At 44.8% G+C, this 20,962-nt stretch overlaps 1 protein-coding gene across 3 annotated transcripts in view; it reads right to left on the reverse strand.

The window, feature by feature from the left end:
* Positions 1-20,962, reverse strand: part of LOC308477128 (cardiac-enriched FHL2-interacting protein) — a 38,218-nt gene continuing 17,256 nt past the window's right edge. The window contains exons 2-5 of one of the 3 annotated variants that reach the window (XM_081005416.1): positions 12,049-12,166; positions 10,958-11,110; positions 8,894-9,018; positions 1-5,841 (exon numbers count right to left, since the gene is read on the reverse strand). In XM_081005416.1, the coding sequence (XP_080861542.1) occupies positions 1,311-5,672 (4,362 nt within the window). In that variant the 5' untranslated portion in view covers positions 5,673-5,841; positions 8,894-9,018; positions 10,958-11,110; positions 12,049-12,166 and the 3' untranslated portion in view covers positions 1-1,310. The remainder of the gene's footprint in view (positions 5,842-8,893; positions 9,019-10,957; positions 11,111-12,048; positions 12,167-20,962) is intronic. The other 2 variants (XM_081005417.1, XM_081005415.1) reach the window with 2 other exon arrangements.

Consider the following 20,962-nt stretch of genomic DNA (forward strand, 5'->3'; position numbering starts at 1 on the left):
TCTGAGGTTCTGCACCACCACCTCATAAGGGATAGAAACTAGCTTTATTTAAAAATGAAGGCATGGGCTGACAAGGATCTTCCCTTTATTTCTTACGCTGAGGTGACTACTATCAGTTAATCCTTTCTATTATGACAAATGAAATGCTTGTTTTGAAATCTTCCCCAGGTACTGTCCTCTGTCCGAAAGCTCTCATATATGGGATTGCAGATGCCAAAGAGATACGTAGGACATTGTGACAACATCCTTTTCTGTAGCTCCTTTCTAAAGCAGTTCCTGTCCCACAAAGAGGGTTCATTCTGAGTTTGGATTTGTACCCTACTAGTCTCTTTAGGCCAGAACGGCGTGGGAAGAATGTTTCTGAAGAACTGCATTCAGTTGTCCTCAAGTGGAAACTCTGGCATGTCTTCTTCATAAGAATGCACATCCCTCGAATCTTGTTATCCACTTTGCCACAACAGAGAAGGCTCTGAATCCTTGTAGCTTGGAGACCATCATGATAGGAGACTTAACATTTCTAAGGAATTACTCTCAATTTCCACCTTCATTGGGACAGTTGTCTCTGACTTGTTTTTTTTATAGGCACAGACATGTGGTTGCCCAAACTGTACAAGCAGTGAAAAAATGGCAAGGGTGGGTGGAGGGGAGGAAAAATTAGCATGTGCCAATGAAAAAGGTAGCAAGCAGATCTTATTCAACCACTCACTCAGTTTCCAAACCTGAGGTTTTATCCAAAAGTGGTATTTCTGAGCATGTGCTCACTGTGGGCCGGAATCATGCGTCTGAAAGTTTGTCCCAAAGTGACTCTTCAGCTGTACACTCTGAAAAAATATTTAGGCTGCTGCATATATCCAGGCCAAAGTATTTCTGTATTGTACATCCAATGTACCATACATGGTTGTTAATGAATTTGGGTTTTTGGGCGTGTACAAAAAAGTGAATTCTCATTCGAACATTTGGTTCTCACCACCACATATCTTTTGTCTCTAAATGCTGTGCCAAATTGAAATCGCTGCCTTCTGCTTGTTTGTTTGTTTTCTAAAGGGGAATCTGCGCATTATTCTCCATCATTCTAGTCACTCAAGCAGTGGGAAAGAGAAGCTGCAGCCACCGCCATGTCATGCTTTTCCTTTACGTCAATTTGGCGTTCATCTCATCAGCAAATTTATATCAAGAGACCACAGCTCAGTTTTCCTTCTAACACAATTGCCTTTGAAATTTGTACCAATATTATTTAGGGTGTGTGTGTGTGTGTGTTTGCAGGTGCGTTAGGTCTGTGTTTCTAAAATAATAGCGAGCACCTTGCGCTCTCACGACACACCTTCCACAGCAAAATCTTCAAGCTCGCCCATTGAAATGATGTCAGCATTGTCAGGGAGGCTCACGTCCTTCTCAAAGTTATACTGTGACCCATCCACTTCGCGACTGTCAACATCACACACGGCAGACTCAATATAAGGTTGACTCCCGAGAGGTTCTGGGTACTGGCCACCTTGTGACCAGTCTGTAGCCGATTCCAAGAGGGCTCTTTGCATAAGGGAAGCTGATTCAGAAAACTGAGATGGCGATGCCTGTACTGGAACAGAGGAAACTCTGGTTGGGAGAGTACTGGGGTACAAGACGTAAGAAGAAGGGACACTCTCTGAAGAGGGCGTTTGAGACAAGTTCCTTTTTGAAGGAGGGATCGAGAGCTGGATGTACCTTCCGCTCTCTGGATCATAAAAGGTCTTAAACTGAACAGGTAAATCTACAATGAAATATTCTCCTGAATCCGGATCCTGAAGCAGCTTACGCTGGGTTGTGGCAGGTAAAGAGGGCGTGGGACTTAATGATGGGGCAGGTTGTAGCCTCACCAGGTGAGATTCTGATGGTGTCAAGGAAGAATTAAGGCATATTGGCGAGAGTGAGGATTGGATTGGTTGCAAAGTTCCAATATCGCCGCCGTGGGATGGAGCTTCATCCTGTAGCCTTTTCTGCTGTGCCTCTGTTTTCTTCCTCTTGCTTGCCAGTTTCTTTGCCCGCCGTAACGCCTTTTCGGATTTGGGTGGTACAGCCGGGGGTTTGGCTGCTGTCTTTGCCATCTGAAGTCTCTCGTTTGCAACAGGAGAGCTGCCAGGATCTCCCGAGAGTTGACTTGTCTGCATCAGATCAAATGGCTCCAAGGTAGAAGACCTCTTTCCGCTCTCTGTTCCTCCTTGCAATGAAGAGGAACTTGTTATTCTTTCAGCCTGTGGTACATTGGAGACTGCAGACGTATCTGAAAAAGGACTTGTGAAGGTAGATTGCATCGCGCTGTGTGACCTTGGACTTGGTATGGTGGAAACGGTTAGGGTACCCGATGATGCGGATGTATCCCAGAAAACTTCACTGTAAGCATGAGAATAGGGCTCCGATATCGTGGGAGATCTCATCTCTTGACTTATTATCTTTTTCACACAAGAACCACCTCTGCGTTTAGATAAGAGATTGTTCTTAAAATAGTTCACCTTTTCTCTCACAGGGCACTTTTGCCTGTTTTGTGCTGGGTCACCTTCCAAACTAAGAATCGGTTGGCTGGAAGAATTACGCCTCAGTTTCCCAGCCCTAGCCTTTTCTTTGTCTCTGGCCAACTGTTTCTCGTCGCTTTTCAAACCTTGCTGTGATAACCCTGGTGTAATATTAGCTCCTTCATCTTCTCCCACCAATTCCTGCATATAGACTCCTTCTGTTCCTTCTCTAAGAGTGTATCCTGTTGTTAAGGGGCTTTTCCGTACCACTTGACAGCTCACACTGCCTGGGATGGATCTTAACTCATCAGCATCTCTGCCTGTTGCAGCATCCCTCACGTCCTGCTGGCTTCTGTTTCTTGATGAAAACAAGTCCACCTCTTGAATGTTTGGAGTAGAACGAATGGGCCCAAAAGTCTGTCTTTCAGCCTCCGCGTAACTGCCAGTGATGGCTTCTTCACAGGACAAAGACCTGAGCAGAGGCAACTTGACTGCTTTTATCACCGGCGACGACTTAAACGTGTTGTCTTTAATCATGAACATATTGGGCTTCAGTGAACTTGGTGAAGTTGGTGTTAGTGACTCTTCCAGCTTGGCTTCTGATGCCGAATCCATGCTTTTCCATTTGTCTTCTCTCTTCTCCTTCACGTCTATTTCTTGCGCTGCCTTCTCATTTTTACCCTGCTCTTCCTGCTCCTCATGCTTCTCATCCATGTGACAGCCACGGATGCTCAGATGGTAGTCATGCAGTTGCTTCTCCCCCCCTGACTTCTCCTCCCCCTCTTCTTTGCTACCTAGCTTTTCTTCTGCACTCCACTCATTCTTACTCCTCTGGCTTTCTTGATGGCATGCTTTCTGAAAGAGCTGCATTAGAGAAAAAGAGTCGTCGTGAAATGGCTGGTCTATAATGGAGACAAAAGATTGTTCAGAAGAGCTGGTGCTCCTTTTGCCTCGGTGTTCATTTCCAGTCGGTGGGCAGGCTTGGTTTCCACTATCATTTATGTTCTCCTCAGGTGTGAAAAATAGATATGGGGATACCTGGGGTTCCGCATCAGCACTGTGACTTGGAGCGACTTGTTTACTTTTAAGATCCTGCAGTTGGAAACTTTGAACATGTGCTTCTGAGTCAGTTGGCACATCTGCAAGGTGAGAGTTGGGTGGAGAATATTGTCTTACACGGTGCTCATTTGGGTGGAAGTCAGTCAGAGATGACATCTCACTGTCCTCTGGAGTCAGGTAGCTGTCAATGAAATGCCCAGCGGAATTGTTGGCATTGGTGCTGTCCGTTTGTTCAGAAGGCTTATGACCTGTTTTGTCAGCCTCAACCATTTTTTTATTGCTCCCTTCTAGCGCATTGGCGGCTGTGACGCTTGCTTTTACGCCGTCCTGCTCCTTAATCTTTTTGTCGTCAAGGGTTCTTAGGAGAGGGGAGGGACTGTAAGTGCTTTTCACACGTTTTCGGATATCCTTCAGGTTGAACAGCAAACTCGGTGCTTTCGACTTATAATTGTTCTGAGAAGAATAGAATATTCTCTCCTCTGTTTCTTTGGCAGTTCCAGTTTCAGAAATGGGAGGAGCTTCCAGAAATGACTGGCCTTCTGAGGGCTCTCTCTCTTGTTTACGTGGTAGGACTGGAGTTAAAAGTTTTGAGATGTTGAAAGAAGGACTAGAGGGGTCAGATGGAGCCATGTGGGACTCATCTGCGGATGTTTCGGCCATGGGAATGACGTCAGGTGGCTTTCTGTACGAGGAGTCCTTTGTTCTTAGCACTTCTGGTGCAATCTCCTGCGTCAGCTCCATTCTTCCAAGCTCTTTCTTTTGTTTCCTCCAAGGTGGACAAACATTTTTCAGCTCAGACTTAAATTCTGAATTGCTAGTCTTCTCTGACAACACAGTAACTTGAGGCGCTATCGCTTCTGGTGGAGCAGAGGCCTGAGGCAGAGATTGTGGTGGAGTGGAAGGCTTCAGTGACACGGAAACCTGTGGAGATGGTGGAAAAGAGGTTTCAGATGTAAGGGATGGTGATGTAGGAATCCTGTGCATAGATGGCGGCAGATCAGAAGCTTGGGGTGGCAACACCTGTGAAACAATGTCTTTAGCATTAGCCTGAGGAGGAAAAGGCACCTGGGCTAGAGGTAATGGAGAGAGAGAGGCTTGAGAGAGTGGTTTTTGTGGAAAGGCACCTGAGAAATCCTGTTCTGAAATTACGGGAGCTGTGACCTTCGGGGGAGATGGTTTACATTCATGAATACAGGCCTCTCTAAAGAAAGGTGTTTCTTCAAAGTATGTCAGGTTTCCTTCTTTGAGGATAATTTCAGTAGGCCCGCCTGTCTCAAGTTTTTTATGATGCAGATTCCATGATTCAAAAGCACTGTTCTCGCTGTGTAGAAAGCTGCCCTTTCTAGCTGGCTCTTTGGCTTTCCCAGTTCGGTTTTTTGCCGCCTTTCTCGAGACGGCGGAGACACTGGACATTTGAATATTTGAAGCATCGGCCTGACGATAAAAACCACGTGGACCGTGACACGCCAAATCCATTTTGTTCTGCCTTCTGTGAAGTTCGTGCAGTTTGGGCCTCCCGCTTGCATTTGCCACGTCCTGGAACGGCTCAGAAAACTCAGAGAGTTCCTTCTGGATGTTTAAAATGGTTTTGCCACCCCAGAAAGCCATGTCGCCTCCGCAAATTAAGGGGAGTTTTGTCAAACTGTTTCTAACCGGTTGTTTGGCTGTCGCTGAAGCCTCCTGGTTCTCAGCTTTATCAAAGGTCTTTATCAAGGAGGAAACTTTTGAGGTATGTTTATAATGGCGCAGACTAGGCACTGGCAAACCCAGCTTCATCCTAATGCTTGGGGTGATGTTTATAGCAGCATTTTGACCTTCTTGGGTGTCATTTGGAAACTGCTGGAATGTTGAATGCTCCTCAGTTTTTGACAGTCCCTTGTTAGGGAGAGTATTTTTCTTGATGGCATGGTTCCGCTGGCCTTGGGGAAATTTGCTCGAGAACTGGTGGGAGATGTTGGGTGAAACAACTGGATCAGCCTCTGTGTAAGATGATTCGAGCTCAGCCACACACAGACTTTTGAAGGCTCGGTCGGTGAGGCTGCAGACTTCTCTGTCTGTGTCATCCAGGAAGCTCCCAATACTGGAGGAGTCGCTTTGCCCATCGGCGTGCTTCTTATTCACTTGCATTGTCCATATGAGTCATGAACAGAACAGTCAAAATAGCAATCTCACGTACAGAACAGGTAGGCAATTCTTTCAGCTACCATATCTCAGCCTTCGACATCTTTCGGCGACCTTCCTCCTCAAGAATGCACAGCTTTACATTCATTTATTGTGTGGAAGCGCAAATAGGGCTCTGCAAATTGAACACATAAAATCAGTTATTGTAGTGTATCGTAGTTGACACGTGAACTTTTTCCCTGTTTAGTTCCATTGTTGAGTCTCAGGTTAATCTGATTATGTCCTTCCAGAATCAGGTTGTGTGACAAATTCTTACATATTAGCCTGTTCATATGTTTCTCACATATGGGGGTTTACCATGATTACTTGGAGTAGCAGCATGCTTTTATTACCACCCACAACATAGCTTCTCCGGTCTGGGAATCAGCATGTTTTTACATGAGTAGAATGTGCCCTTTTATTTAAAATGCATCTCTGGGTTATTAGTGGGGCCTGCCTGGTGTTTTTACATAAGTGGAATGTGTGCTTTTATTTAAAATGCATCTCTGGGTTATTTGTGGGGCATAGGAATTCGTTCATTTTTTTTCTTCAAAATATAATCTAGCCCCCCCCCACAAGATCTGAGGGACAGTGGACCGGCCCCCTGCTGAAAAAGTTTGATGACCTGGTTGAATATGGCCACCAGAATTTTGCTGGTACAGCCAAGAATATGCCTATCACACACATGGCTTACCGTACTTTTCCATGTATTAGACGAGGGGCTTTTTTTTTACTCTAAAATAAAGTTTAAAATGGGGGGGGTGTCGTCTTATACATGGACACTGCAGTGAGGGGACGGGTGATTGGTTGCAGCTGTGAGCAGGATCTAGCGATTGGGTGGGTGAATGGTATCTGCTGCAAGGGCTGCTTTTTATTGGCTGCTGCTTCGGCAATTTGGTGGGCGTTGCTTGTGATGGTTAGTGTTCGCCAGTTGGGTGAAAGCTCTGGGCCGGACTTCCGGGGTGGCGCCATCGGCAATGGCGGACTCCCTCTGAACTGGAGGGCTAGCTCCGCGCGAAACAGGTCTTTTCCACTATGGCGAAGCGGGGACCCTTTTAAAAACCACAGGCGGATGAAGCCTGTGACCATGGGACTCGGCGGGCACCCTTAGCGCCCCCCCAACCCGCAAAGGAACCCACTAACGGGCTCCGAAGCGAAGAGGGGGAAGTGGCGCGGTGCTGTGAGTCAACTGCTATTTCCGTGGAGCGAAGCCGCATAACCGTTGCCGGAGAGCGCTGCCTTTTTCCTGGGACAATTTGGCTTCTAAAATAAGCACCTGTGAGTACTTAAACTTTGAACAATTGGACTTCAAATAAGGACTTGCGAGCAGAAAGGAATTGGACTTAAAAATTTACTTCAATTTGGTACTGAAACGGGAAGGTCTAAACAGGAAGTCAGCCTTCCGTTTCTTTGTAGACAGAATAAAGCAAAGACAACGTAAACTAGAGCTCAGAAAATCGCTTCTAAAGGATTGGCTTTCATCATTTAAAATCCTTGAACCCCCCTTCGGCAGCAGGAGAAGAAGGGGGATCTTTTTCGGACAGTTTAAACCTGCAGAAGTGAGTTTAAAGTAAAGTAACTTTCCACCGTCCTGATCCTGGAGCGGGGTGTCAGGACTGACTTTTGAAGCTCATTGACCAGAGACAAACGTTTTTGACAGATAGCTAAAAGAAGAGAAACATAGTGATTCCACTATTTCCTTTCGCATTTTAAAGGAACAAATATTGACAAAATATCTCAAAAAAGAAACTTTGTTGCAAGAACAATTAGAAGTTTTCCCCCTAGAGGGAGACTGGGAAACTGTAACTAATTCCAGGGAGCTTGCAGCTGTCACAGATTACAATCATGGGAAAAGGCTTGTGACCTTGTAGGACAATGTATTCAGAAGCTCTGTTGTGTGCTCTCTGTAAAACAAATGCTCTACTGGAACAGTTAACTGAGAAGACGGATTTGATGACTAATGTGGTCAGAATTTTTGAACAGGCAGTGGGAAACTATATGGAGCCCACCCAGAAATTAAATCAGGAGTGTGCCCTGACAGAACAGATGAGAGAAGAGGATGTTGCGGAATCTTGGGCGCCAGAGATGGAGGGAGCTGCGGCCCAGCAGGAACATGAGCTTTTGGATTTGACAAATGAACTTGGAAAAAGCCAGATTAGGAAAGATAAAGTTTGGACTGGTTTGGAAATGGGGGGTTGGATAGACCCCCCTATGCAGGGATGTTTGGACTTTCCGAGTCTGGCAATGGGCTGTGAGATGTTTGGAGCTGTGGGGGCTCTCAATTTTGGAGGGACTCTGAAACATGTTTTTAAATACCACATGGAGTTTAGTCTGGACTATGGGAAAGGGGCTGATTTGTTGAAAAGGGTCAAAAACATTACCAAGCTGGAGTTCCCACGAGTGAAAGGTGAATATGAAGAAGAGCTGCGGAAGGGACATGGAAGAGACTTAAGGGCCTCGGATATAAGGTTACCAGGTTAATGCGCTAGATCGATGGGATAAAAAGGACTGACAAAACCCGGGACCAGGAGGAAGGGACGCTGGATGAAGATTGGATTGTTTCTATTTCTTTTTTTTATCACTAGGATTGTTTTATAAAATTGATGACTGTTAGAAAAATGTTGGAATGAAATTACTTGGCTCTAGCAAAAATGTTTAAAGAATTAGGCAAGAATATTATGGTTATGAGAAGTGGGTAAAAATAAGATTTAAGTTTTAAGTTTTAAGGTTTTTTATAAGATAAGATGAAAATAGATTAAGGTAATGTAATGACAGAATATTATGAAATATGGAAAGGATTTGCTGCGATAATTATTAACTGGGATACAAAAAAAGGGAGGAGGAGGAGGTCAAAGAAAGAAGGTAATGAAAGTTGAAGATTTGAGAATGATGGTTTTATTTTTATCTGTTTGTGGTGTATTTTTGTTTTTTGAATTTGTATTGTTGGAAGTGGCTTGGTTTTTTTTCTTTTTTCTTTTTTTCTTTTTCCTTTCTCTGCTTTGTCTTTTTCTGTAACTTTAAATTTTTTTTTCAATAAATATCATTTAAAAAAAAAAAAGAAAGCTCTGGGCCATCTCCCCCCAATTTTCTTTAATTTTAGTCCCCCAAAATAGGGAGCATCTTATAGACAGAAAAGTATGGCAGTTTTTGTTTTAATATTGGCTACCAGTTCACTTCAACGTACATACCTTAAAAGCCCTTAACACTTAGGTCCTGAATGCCTGAAGAAGTTCTTCTTCTTCACCCAATCTGCCAGTGCTTTAATATTTTCCACTGAAGAACTTTTTCAGGTGCTGCCTTCCTCACAGGTACGCTGTTGGATAACAAAGGAAAGTCCTTTTTTCCCCAGATATGGCGCCCTGGTTATGAAACACCATCCCTATAGCCCATCCTATTTTTCTAGAAAAAAAGGTGCCGGAAGTCACCACGAACATCTCCCTCATTCTCTCATAATGGTAATGGTGCCCACTGGAGAGTTGCCAGAACCCAGCTGAGAGGTGCTGGAACTGGAACTGCCTCTAGCGGCTTCGTTGGAGTCTAAGCTGCATTCTTTATAGAGCAGGCTTCCTCAGCCCTCCAGATGTTTTTGGGCCTACAAAGCCACTTCTGACCTCGGGAGGAGGTGGTGTTGTGGGCATCACACTCCCAGCCCCGCGCGATCTGGGGAATCCTCGGCCGCGTCATCCACGGGCCAGCCAATTGGCTGGCCCAGGGGGTGTGGCTTGCCTCATTTAAGGCAAGCGCGGCCAGGAATCTCCCTCTTTGGCCCCTCAGCTGCGTTTGTTTCCCACCCACCCGCCTTTCAAGGTTCCTCTTTGGACCTTGCTATGGACCTCGGTTGGTCGCTGTTAAGGGGCCTGGTAGGAATTTTTTCCACTTGGTAAATTGGCACCAGCCATTTGGTTTTTCGCCTACCTTATAGCAAATCGTCACAACTTTCTCGGCTTTGGCGGTTAGGCATTGGTATGGGTATTGTTATGTAGATGTAAGGGGGGGGGAGCGCCATCACCTCCCCCGGATATTGAAGGGTAGTCCGGTAAAGGATTCCGGGGGGTGTGGCCCCGTCCGAAGCCTATGGAGGCCAGGGCCCAAGGCACGCCCCCCGAGCGGTGACCCCGGGGGAGTGCCTAGTTGATGTGCATCAGCAGGGCTCCCCTGCTGGTGTTAACCCTTCCCGGTCTTCAAGCAAGCAGGCTGAAGCTGGATAGTCGATAGGACCAGTGCCTAAGCCAATACCGCTCATCACCTATAACCAATAAAGTTGTGGCCTAATTTTAGCCCATTAACCTAAATTACTGTGTCCTGTGTCTTTATTTCCACTAGTGGGAGGCGGGATCTCGCCACGCAACTCCCATGATCCCTGGCTAGCAGGACCAGTGGTCAGGGATAATGGGAAGTGTAGTCTCAAAACATCTGGAGGGCCGAGGTTGAGGAAGCCTGTTTTAGAGCCATGCAAAAACGTTTGTATTCACATTTCAACTTGTTGCAATTTTAGTGGTTGAGCAGAGCAGGTGGAGAAAGGGAGAATCGACCCAAAACAGAGCAGTCGCCAAATCCAAAGCCCTGGCATATTTTACATGAACTAAACCATTCAGTGATTCATTATTACATCCATCAAAACTCATTTACACTGTTGAATTTATCTTAATGCTACCAGCGTTTTTAAATGAACGCAATTTTCACCCACATATGCAGTAAACATTTTCCAGTCTTTAAACGTTTATCCTTCTTGTTCTCTTATTCTATATGTTAAATCTGCAAGCTGCGCATATTCCACCAGTTTCAGTTGCCATTCTTCTTTGGTTGGGACCTTGCTCGTTTTTCATTTTTGGGCTAACAAAACACGGGCTGCAGTAGTAGCATACATAAATAATCTTTTTTGGCACCTGGGAATTTCCCTTTTTTGTTGGGGATAATTCAGAGGGAAATTCCCGTGTTTCTCATAATGCCCAGACTTTATGCACCTGGGACATTTTACAGGGTGTGGGGGGGAGAATGACAGCTGACAGTTACTACCACAGCAAATGATAAGCCTCCCAACTCTGGGAAGAATGCTTCCTTAAGAACCACCCATTCCCTCTCAAATCTGTCAAATGCTATTCCCTCCATTTAATTCAGCCCTAGCTGGCGAGGACATTTTAAACTGAGGGTGGTTCGAGCTCTGTGATTCTAGTCAGACAAATCTTATTAACAACAACAACAACAACAACAACTTCATGCAATTTCGTATTGACAACTTAAGTCCTTCTCACCTGCTATGTTAGCAGATGCTGTGGAGGCCCCCATTTTGGCCTCCTCACATTCATATTCTCCTCACCGTGGCCCATCTTGATGTAGAAATTGAAAAAAAATTATGAAACGTTTTCAATAGACATATTTCGGTGTGTTCTTTGGATTCTTTCGCTCTGCAAATTAATAGACAAGAGAAAAGTGGATGAGTGTGTATGTAATTAATCACTATTAGTTTATTGCTCTGATTGTGTGCTAAAGTGTGGGTTTCCTCTCAAGACGGCCACTGCGCAATACTGCCCCATAATGCTAGCTGTTCCTGACCCCAAGCAGAATTCCAATAATAATAATAATTCATTTATACCCCGCCCATCTGTCTGGGTTGCCCAAGCCACTCTGGGAGGCTTCCAAGACATAAAAACATACTAAAACATCAAACGTTAATAGTAAAAATTTGATGCACTATAAAAGTCACAATAACTTTAAAATAAACAACTTATATCAGACAATCCGTCAGAATCAATAGCAAACAGTAAAATTAAGCACCAGCAAATAATAATTAAACAGTTCGGCCACAATAAAATCTATCATAAATAAAATAAAACAATAAAATCCATCATCAATAAAAGTAACAGCAAATCACAATGCATAAAATACCACGAAACATACAATACCATGTAAAAAGAGCAAATCGAGAAACAAAAGAAGCACAACTTATAAAACTATTGAAAAAATATCCCTGAACTCCTCTCTTCCCATCTGCTGCTGCTGCTGCTGTTCTCAAAGTCTGAGAATGGCTAGGTGGAGCAAGGTAACACAATTGTTTGATGAGGAACAGAAAGTCTCTCTTCTCTAAATGCTGGAAATGTAAAGAAACTGAAGGTACATTCTTCCACCTTTGGTGGACGTGCCCAAGGATTAAGGCTTTCTGGGAGATGATACATAATGAATTGAAAAAGGTATTTAAATATACCTTCTTGAAGAAACCAGAGGCCTTTCTCCTAGGCATAGTCGGCCAATTGGTGCCAAAGAAGGACAGAACTTTTTTTATGTATGCCACAACAGCAGCAAGAATACTCATTGCAAAGTATTGGAAGACACAAGATCTACCCACCTTGGAAGAATGGCAGATGAAACTGATGGACTATATGGAACTGGCAGAAATGACTGGCAGAATCCGAGACCAGGGAGAAGAGTCGGTGGAAGAGGATTGGAAGAAATTCAAAGACTATCTACAGAAATATTGTAAAATTAATGAATGTTAGAATGATGTTGGATAGAAATTAAGTGGTTTCCAGCTTTAATGCTTTAAGGGAATATGAAAAATGGGTTGTCAATAGGTAAAAATCTAACGTTACTATTTTAAGACCAAAGATTAGGATAAACAAAGAGGGTAAGGATTTGCTGAACCAACAAATTGAACTGGAATACAAAAAAGGGAGGTATGAGGAGGTCCGGGAAACAAGCTCAGGAAAAATAAGTAATGGAAAAATTGAGTGGTTTTTTTAAACATTTTTATTTTGTATTTTGTATCTTTCTTCTTCTTCTTTTTTCCCCTTTTTTGTCATTTTTATATTTACATTTGCAAAATTTCAATAAATATCTTATAAAAAAAGAAAAGAAAGTCTCTCTTCTCTCCTATGTATCTTGGGGGCGAATTTCCCAAACAGACCCAGGAGAAGAGCACTCTCTTCTGCTTCTCTGGATCGGTCCCTGTCCCCTCTTGAAAAATCATATGGAAGATTTTTTTTATCCCAACACTGGCTGGGACAAAAGAGTGGCAGGGATGGGGGATCAAAAATTTGGCGTTGTGTTTTTTGTTTTACTTTTTGCTTACAGGAAGAAAACTGTACAGGCACCTCCCCACTGCATTGTATTCATGCACAACCACGCATGCACGTGCTGCCAGGAAATAGAATCACACCAGAAAATGGCAGGAGGAGAGCTGGAGAGGCCTTGTGGCTCCTGTGGAGACCCTCCCCAGAGCCTGAAGAGGGCGCTAGTGAGGGAAGAGGAAACCCCAAAGAGACCTGAGGCACAGCGGGGCTTTGTTAAGATTGCTCAGCTGTCCTGCCTAACAGCAGCAGACGAAGCTGCTTTCCTGAGCATCCTCCATCCTCCAGCCGGTCCCAGAGCTTCAGCTCTAGATATTTTGGTCTGGATTGGAGAGGGAGCTGGAGGGCAGGAGGGAAATAGGCATTTAGAGGCTGCCTCCTAGATTATGGGATTTCACTTATGCTCACAGCGGCCTGGAACACAACACCTCCATAAGTGAGGAAACACCTGTAAATGGCTAAAATGTGAAGGCTTTGCTTGCTATCGAGTGGGTGACACTGTCCTAAGAAAATATTTATCCTAGATTTACCTATGGGTACCATGCAAGCATGGGTACCATGGGGATGCGGGTGGCGCTGTGGTCTAAACCACTGAGCCTAGGGCTTGCCGATCAGAAGGTCGGTGGTTTGAATCCCCACGACGGGGTGAGCTCCTGTTGCTCGGTCCCAGCTCCTGCCAACCTAGCAGTTCAAAAGTACGTCAAAGTGCAAGTAGATAAATAGGTACCACTCCAGCGGGAAGGTAAACGGCGTTTCCGTGCGCTGCTCTGGTTTCGCCAGAAGCGGCTTAGTCATGCTGGCCACATGACCCAGAAAAACTGTCTGCGGACAAATGTTGGCTCCCTCGGCTTGTAAAGTGAGATGAGTGCCGCAACCCTAGAGTCGTTCGCGACTGGACTTAACTGTCAGGGGTCCTTTACCTTTACCATGCAAGCATTTGCACAAAGCAGCGCTTGGAAACATACCTAAATTCCAACCTGCAATCTCTTATATACTCAGATCTGTACCATGCATTAGTATGTTTACTCAAGAATTACGTTCTACTCTGTTCAAGGTGGAGGGGCTTGCTTCATAGTACAGTCATACCTCGGGTTACAGACGCTTCAGGTTGCGCATTTTCGGGTTACGGATGCACCAAAACCCAGAAGTACCGGAACGGGTTACTTCTGGGTTTTGGCGCTTGCGCAGAAGTGCTGAATCGTGACCTGCATGTGCGCAGATGCGGTGATGTGGGTTGCGAACGTGCCTCCCGCACAGTTCACGTTCGCAACCCGAGCGTCCACTGTACTTGTGCTTGGAATATCCTGTGATTGAATCTGGATAGCTTGAAGTATATAAGCGCTATCAACAAGAATACAGCAATAATCAATGGAGAAATGCAAATCAAGTGAACACTTTGGCTATGCTTTGCTTCTGACATCACCATCACTCCCTTCCCCTGTCTGCTAGGGTAGCCATTGATGCATCACTAGAGTAGAGGAAAGGACGCGGGTGGCGCTGTGGGCTAAACCACAGAGCCTAGGACTTGCCGATCAGAAGGTCAGCGGTTCAAATCCCCGTGACGGGGTGAGCTCCTGTTGCTCGGTCCCTGCTCCTGCAAACCTAGCAGTTCGAAAGCACGTCAAAGTGCAAGTAGATAAATAGGTACCGCTCCAGCGGGAAGGTAAACGGCGTTTCCGTGTGCTGCTCTGGTTCACCAGAAGCGGCTTAGTCATGCTGGCCACATGACCTGGAAGCTGTCTGCGGACAAACGCCGGCTCCCTTGGCCAATAAAGTGAGATGAGTGCCGCAACCCCAGAGTTGGTCATGACTGGACCTAATGGTCAGGGGTCCCTTTACCTTTAGAGTAGAGGAGAAAATGCAGCAGATTTGCATATGCTAATTTAAATGTGTATATGCAAATTTGGAAATAATGGCTGGCATTCAGATGAATTTGCTGTCACTTTGTCGGCACTGCAGGCTTTCTGATGAAGAAGTCGGTATTTATTTCCTTGCTAGATTGGATGAACTGTCTTTCTCTGCCCAAAAGGGCAAGTCAAAGCCCAACAGAATAAACTACAAAAGTATCAAAATTAGCTGGGGGAAAGGCAGTGGTGGTGTTATAACCACGTCTGCCAAGAGGGGGAATTTTGTTTTCTCTCCAGGTTTGGTGTTTTCAGGTACCTTTCAGCAAGAATAGGGGGTGGAAAACCAGTTGCTGTCCATATGTTGATTTGCTCTATGGGATCATGGGAGCTGCAGTTCCACAACAGATCCCTGAGCTGGACTGATGATCACAGAATCATAGAATTGGAAGGGGTCACAAGGGTCATCTAGTCCAACCCCCTTCAAGTCAGGAATCTTTCACCCAACCTGGGGCTCGAACCCATGACCTCCAGAGATTAAGGGGTCTCATGCTTTACCAGTTGAGCTGTATGATTCCACACTGAACTCTGTAACTTTGGAGAAATCTCCACTCTATGGCTATTTCACAAGAACTTGGTACACTTTTGTTATAAAGTATTATCTTTTACAAAACAAAACTGATCTTAAAGCTGCTGAGTGCGATCTTGTGCCTGTCTAAGCAAAGATGAAATTAGTAAATTAAATATTCGGACATTATCAGAACTCCAGATTTATGGACTAGCTCTGTTCTGCCTGAACATTCAATTCATTTTAAAACCACTATGATCAGCCTCAGCCAGCACTGTCTGAGGGCTGATCAAAGCCACAGTACAAAATTTCTGGTTTGTGCTGACTGCCCCCTGCCCCCAAACCTCTAGCTGCTTGGCGATTTGGGTGTTCTAAGCTGAAAATATGAGAAAATCTGATTGGAAAAATGGAAAATAAAACACAGCAAGTGTTTCTATATCAGTACTCCACCACAGAATGAAGGACAGGGGAATTCATATCCCAGAGCTTTCGTTTAGCATCTCAAGGAGTGGCATTCATGGGTTGGTTCTCAGGGCAAAACCTACCCCACCCTTAGGTTTAGGGTTTATTTGTCTCCCACAAATAGCTTGGGGGAAAGGCTTAAACCTTTGCCCCTACTGCAGACCCAATCCAAACTGGATCCCAGTGAAACAAATGGGATCTTTTTTGTGGCAGAGCCAATCCAGATCAGGTCCGCACTAGGCGGTAAATGGTTTAAGCCCCTTAACTCCCACACCCCATGCTAAAGCAGGGTCGAGAAACTCTTCCTATAGTCTGTTTTTCATCCACCCCCCCATTCATTTACACCCACATATATCCACTCTCTGTTAGCATACACCCATTCTTTAATTCCTATTCATTCATTCATTCCCTCTGTCTTGCATATAGCAATGAGGGTTTGAATGTGTGTGTGTGTGTGTGTGTGTGTATAAGAAGAATTTTAAAAAGGAATGGGGAAAATTTATAAAGTATTTAAGAGAACACTGTTGTTATTGTTGTTTAGTCATTTAGTAGTGTCCGACTCTTCGTGACCCCATGGACCAGAGCACGCCAGGCACTCCTGTCTTCCACTGCCTCCCACAGTTTGATCAAACTCATGAAGGTAGCTTCGAGAACACTGTCCAACCATCTTGTCCTCTGTCATTCCCTTCTCCTTGTGCCCTCCATCTTTCCCAACATCAGGGTCTTTTCCAGGGAGTCTTCTCTTCTCATGAGGTGGCCAGAGTCTTGGAGCCTCAGCTTCAGGATCTGTCCTTCCAGTGAGCACTCAGGGCTGATTTCCTTCAGAATGGATAGGTTTGATCTTCTTGCAGTCCATGGGACTCTCAAGAGTCTCCTCCAGCACCATAAGTCAAAAGCATCAATTCTTTGGCGATCAGCCTTCTTTATGGTCCAGCTCTCACTTCCATACATCACTACTGGGAAAACCATAGCTTTAACTATACGGACCTTTGTTGGCAAGGTGATGTTTCTGCTTTTTAAGATGCTGTCTAGGTTTGTATCACTTTTCTCCCAAGAAGCAGGTGTCTTTTAATTTTGTGACTGCTGTCACCATCTGCAGTGACCATGGAGCCCAAGAAAGTAAAATCTCTCACTGCCTCCATTTCTTCCCCTTCTATTTGCCAGGAGGTGATGGGACCAGTGGCCATGATCTTCATTTTTTTGATGTTGAGCTTCAGACCATATTTTGCGCTCTCCTCTTTGACCCTCATTAAAAGGTTCTTTAATTCCTCCTCACTTTCGGCCATCAAGGTTATCTCATCTGCATATCTGAGGTTGAGTAAACAACTAAAAACATTGGCAAGATTTGAGTAATACTTGTAATGTATGAAAAACTATGGGAAAACGGGAAATTATTATTTTTTAACAAATTAGAAAACATAAGATAAGCAGTTGAGAGAAAAAAAAGATGGATAATGGTAACCATGGAAGGGTTGAGGGAAGTTGAAGGATTCAGAGAATCCTAAATGAAGAGGTGAATGGTGTGTTTGAATTTAAATTTGGTATGTAAAATTTAATAAAAAATATATTTAAAAGAAAAGAAAGAATAAACGGCCTCGGTCCAATATACCTGAAGGAGCGTCTCCACCCCCATCATTCTGCCCGGACACTGAGGTCCAGTGCCGAGGGCCTTCTGGTGGTTCCCTCACTGCGAGAAACGAGGTTACAGGGAACCAGGCAGAGGGCCTTTTCGGTAGTGGCGCCCGCCCTGTGGAACGCCCTCCCATCAGATGTCAATGAGAAAAACAATTACCAGACTTTTAGAAGACACCTGAAGGCAGCCCTGTTTAGGGAAGCTTTTAATGTTTGATGCATTATTGTATTTTAATATTTTGTTGGAACCTCAATATTCTGTCACCATGAACACCAACCCCCACATGTTAGTTGAGCTGATGTTGGGGTGTTTCTTTAAAACAAAACTTCTGATTCTTTAATTTTGTCTTCTTGGGCCGGGGGCAGGTGGGTGGGGAGCCAATGGCTCTATGAACATAATAAGCATAATTGGCCATCCTTTTGTCCCATGCTGAAAATAGATGGAAAACGTGTTAGGTTTGCTATAGATTTATCATGAAATGCTTCCCCATAATTTCCCCTAATTAAATTTATATTTTATACCTTTATTTTTTCCAAATATTTTCTTTGCCTCGAGGAGCAAAAAATAAAATAAAATAATGGTTGGCTCTTTTTGTATCTTACATACATTAAGATTATTTTCATGCACTCAGCCATTGTAATCCTACTGATAAGCCCCAACTGACCCTTCCCTTCACATTTTGGGATTAATGGAGCAATTAAATACTGAGGGGGCTCTGCCAGCTGAGAGAGAAGCTCACTGCTGGAGACCTCCCCGGTGCCATTTTGCCGGTGGGCTTCTGTTGGTGTTAGGACTATGATGGGGGAAGCTATGAATCCACAGAACCCCAGGACCCCATGTCCTTTTGACACACACTCCCAAAGGCCCTAAAACTACAGCAGCCCTAGAGCTGGCGTATTTAATATTCTCTTGTTGACCACAATGAGAGGACAAAAATAAGAATACTCCAGCTCTTACACTCACTTACACACAGACCATAGCTGTCAAGTGTCCCTTATTTGGCAGGACAGTCCATTATCCCAGCGCCATGTCCCGATGATGTCCCTTAAATTTCCCGGGTTTCAAAGGAAGCAGCTCCTCTTCCTCCCTCCCTGCCGGCCAGGGAGGAGGTAGGCTCCAACTGTGTTGCTTGGCTGCGTTGCTCACCCAATAAGGAGTCTAAGAACGACTGGGGGGTGGAGCTTGCATGCCTTGTGCCGATCAAATTGGCCGCGTTGCCTGGGGACTCGCCTTTGCTCAGCGCTTCCCAGCGGAGAGGTGACGGTGGTTTTCCTTGCTGCATCCCCTTTGCCAGGTTGCTGCGCTGTGGGAACCACCGCTTGAGGCTTTGTTTGGCTGCTGGCTGGGCTTTCTGCCTTTGGCTCAGAGGGGCTCAGAAGTTGAACATACCTGTGCTTGGAAAATCCCTTATTCTGGCTTCTGATCCCTTATTTTCAAGGCTGCTGGTCCCTTATTTTCAAATCTGTAAGTTGACAGCTATGACACAGACATTCGGGCACACACTGCTGCGCTCCCCTCAGGTAGGTAAAGTTCCACTGTAATTTACAAAAGAACTCGAACCCAAGATCCACTGCGAAGAGAGAGTTTGGATTTGGCAGATCTTGGGCTCTCAGTTGGGGCTATGTCAGCGTAAGTCCCTGACCCTAGCTTACCTGGGACTCAGCTATTAGAACTCTCATACCCTCCAACAGTGAAGTTTTGAGTGGCCGTGGCTAAAGACGGCCTGCTGTAGTGCTAGCCGATAAAAAGAGGAGTTTGCTCTGATGGAGCGCCAGCTTCTGCCAATGGCGACGCAAGAGGAGGGCGGTGCTGCTTAAAAAGTCATAGGGCAATTAAAAAACAAACTCAACTGATGCCGCCGCTGCCAATGTACTTCTGGCGGTTCCCTTTCTGCGAGAAGTGAGGTTACAGGGAACCAGGCAGAGGGCCTTCTCTGTAGTGGTGCCTGCCTGGTGGAAAGCCCTCCGAGCAGATGTCAAGGCAATAAATAACTATTTTACTTTTAGAAGACAACTGAAGGTGGCCCTGTTTGGGGAAGTTTTTAATGTCTGATGCTGTATTGTTTTTAATATTCTGTTGGAAGCCGCCCAGAATGGCTAGAAAAACCCAGCCAGATGGGTGGGGTATATATAATAAATTATTATTATTATTATTATTATTATTATTATTATTATTATTATATCAACTGGAAAGCCGCAGTGGAAGGAGAAAGAAGAATGGGCAACGCACAGGGGTAAAGGAAAGAGAGCATCTTTTGGTTCCCCTTCTTGGGGCCACACTCTGGTGCATAGCTGTCAACCGTCCCTTATTTGGTAGGAAACTCCCTTATCCCAGCGCCATGTCCCGCTGCTGTCCCTTATTGATGATGTCCCTTAAATTTCCCGGGTTTCAAAGGAAGCAGCTCCTCTCCCTCCCTCCCTGCTGGCCAGGGAGGAGGGAGGCTCCAACTGTGTTGCTTGGCTGCGTTGCTCACCCAATAAGGAGTCTAAGAACGACTGGGGGGTGGAGCTTGCATGCCTTGTGCCCAGCCGCGTTGCCTGGGGACTCGCCTTTGCTCAGCGCTTCCCAGTGGAGAGGTGACGGTGGTTTTCCTTGCTGCATCCCCTTTGCTGGGTTGCTGCGTTGTGGGAACCACCGCTTGAGGTTTCGTTTGGCTGCTGGCTGGGCTTTCTGCCTTTGGCTCGGAGGGGCTCAGAAGTTGAACATACCTGTGCTGGGAAAATCCCTTATTTTGGCTGCTGATCCCTTATTTTTGAGGCTGCTGGTCCCTTATTTTCAAATCTGTAAGTTGACAGCTATACTCTGGTGTGAGCCAACTGACTCTCACTATAGCTTGGAATCAAAAAACATGTGTCTTTTGGTCCCCATCTCTGGCACGGCCAGAACACGGGAGCCCAAACGGGACATTCGGGATTGGGATCAGCAGCCAGGAAGTCTTCCATTAATCGGGAATGTCCTGCTTAAAATGGGACAATTGCGCAGTGTGCCCTTTCAACTCAGCCATGTGACCTGGCAACCCAGCAGAATTTAGCCAGCAAAAACAGTGGTGCATGTCAAATTCCTTCTAAATTAAGCTTACCAGATTTTTTTCAATGAATCCAGAGACACTTTTCAACTTCAGTGGATTTTGTATGGGGACTGATTTGTAAATCTGAGGACTGTCCCTGGGAAACGGGGACGTCTGGTAACCTTATTCTAAATTGCGTTTGGAATAGGGGTGAATTACACCAGCATAATTTGCACCGGCTTTCTGTAGTAGGATTGCTCTGTTATTCCGTCTGCTAGCATAGATTATTATATATATTTTATAACCTTGACCCAATAATAAAATGAAACCAAACAACATAGTCAAATTAAGATCTTTATCTTTTTTAATGTATTAATATTGCACCCGTCACATTCCATGTTTTACTAGAGAAATTAGAAGTTAAACAGCAATAATTAAACAGCTGAAACAAAGGAGGTGAATAACTCATTTGAAAAGGTTTTTATAAAATTTTGCATTTAATCTATATGAAGCAGAAGCCATGATGATACTTACTCTTCTGTATATATTGCATTTACTTATTTCACTTTTTTGGACGGTATATTAATATACTTTTTAAAAAATTGCTTCTTTTTGAAACGGATAGGTGTACTGGGCCCAACACAAACTTGAGCTTGAAGGATAGCTGTCAACTTTTCCC

This window comes from Podarcis pityusensis, assembly GCF_964106645.2.
Source record: "Podarcis pityusensis genome assembly, chromosome: 5".
Lineage (NCBI taxonomy): Eukaryota > Metazoa > Chordata > Lepidosauria > Squamata > Lacertidae > Podarcis > Podarcis pityusensis.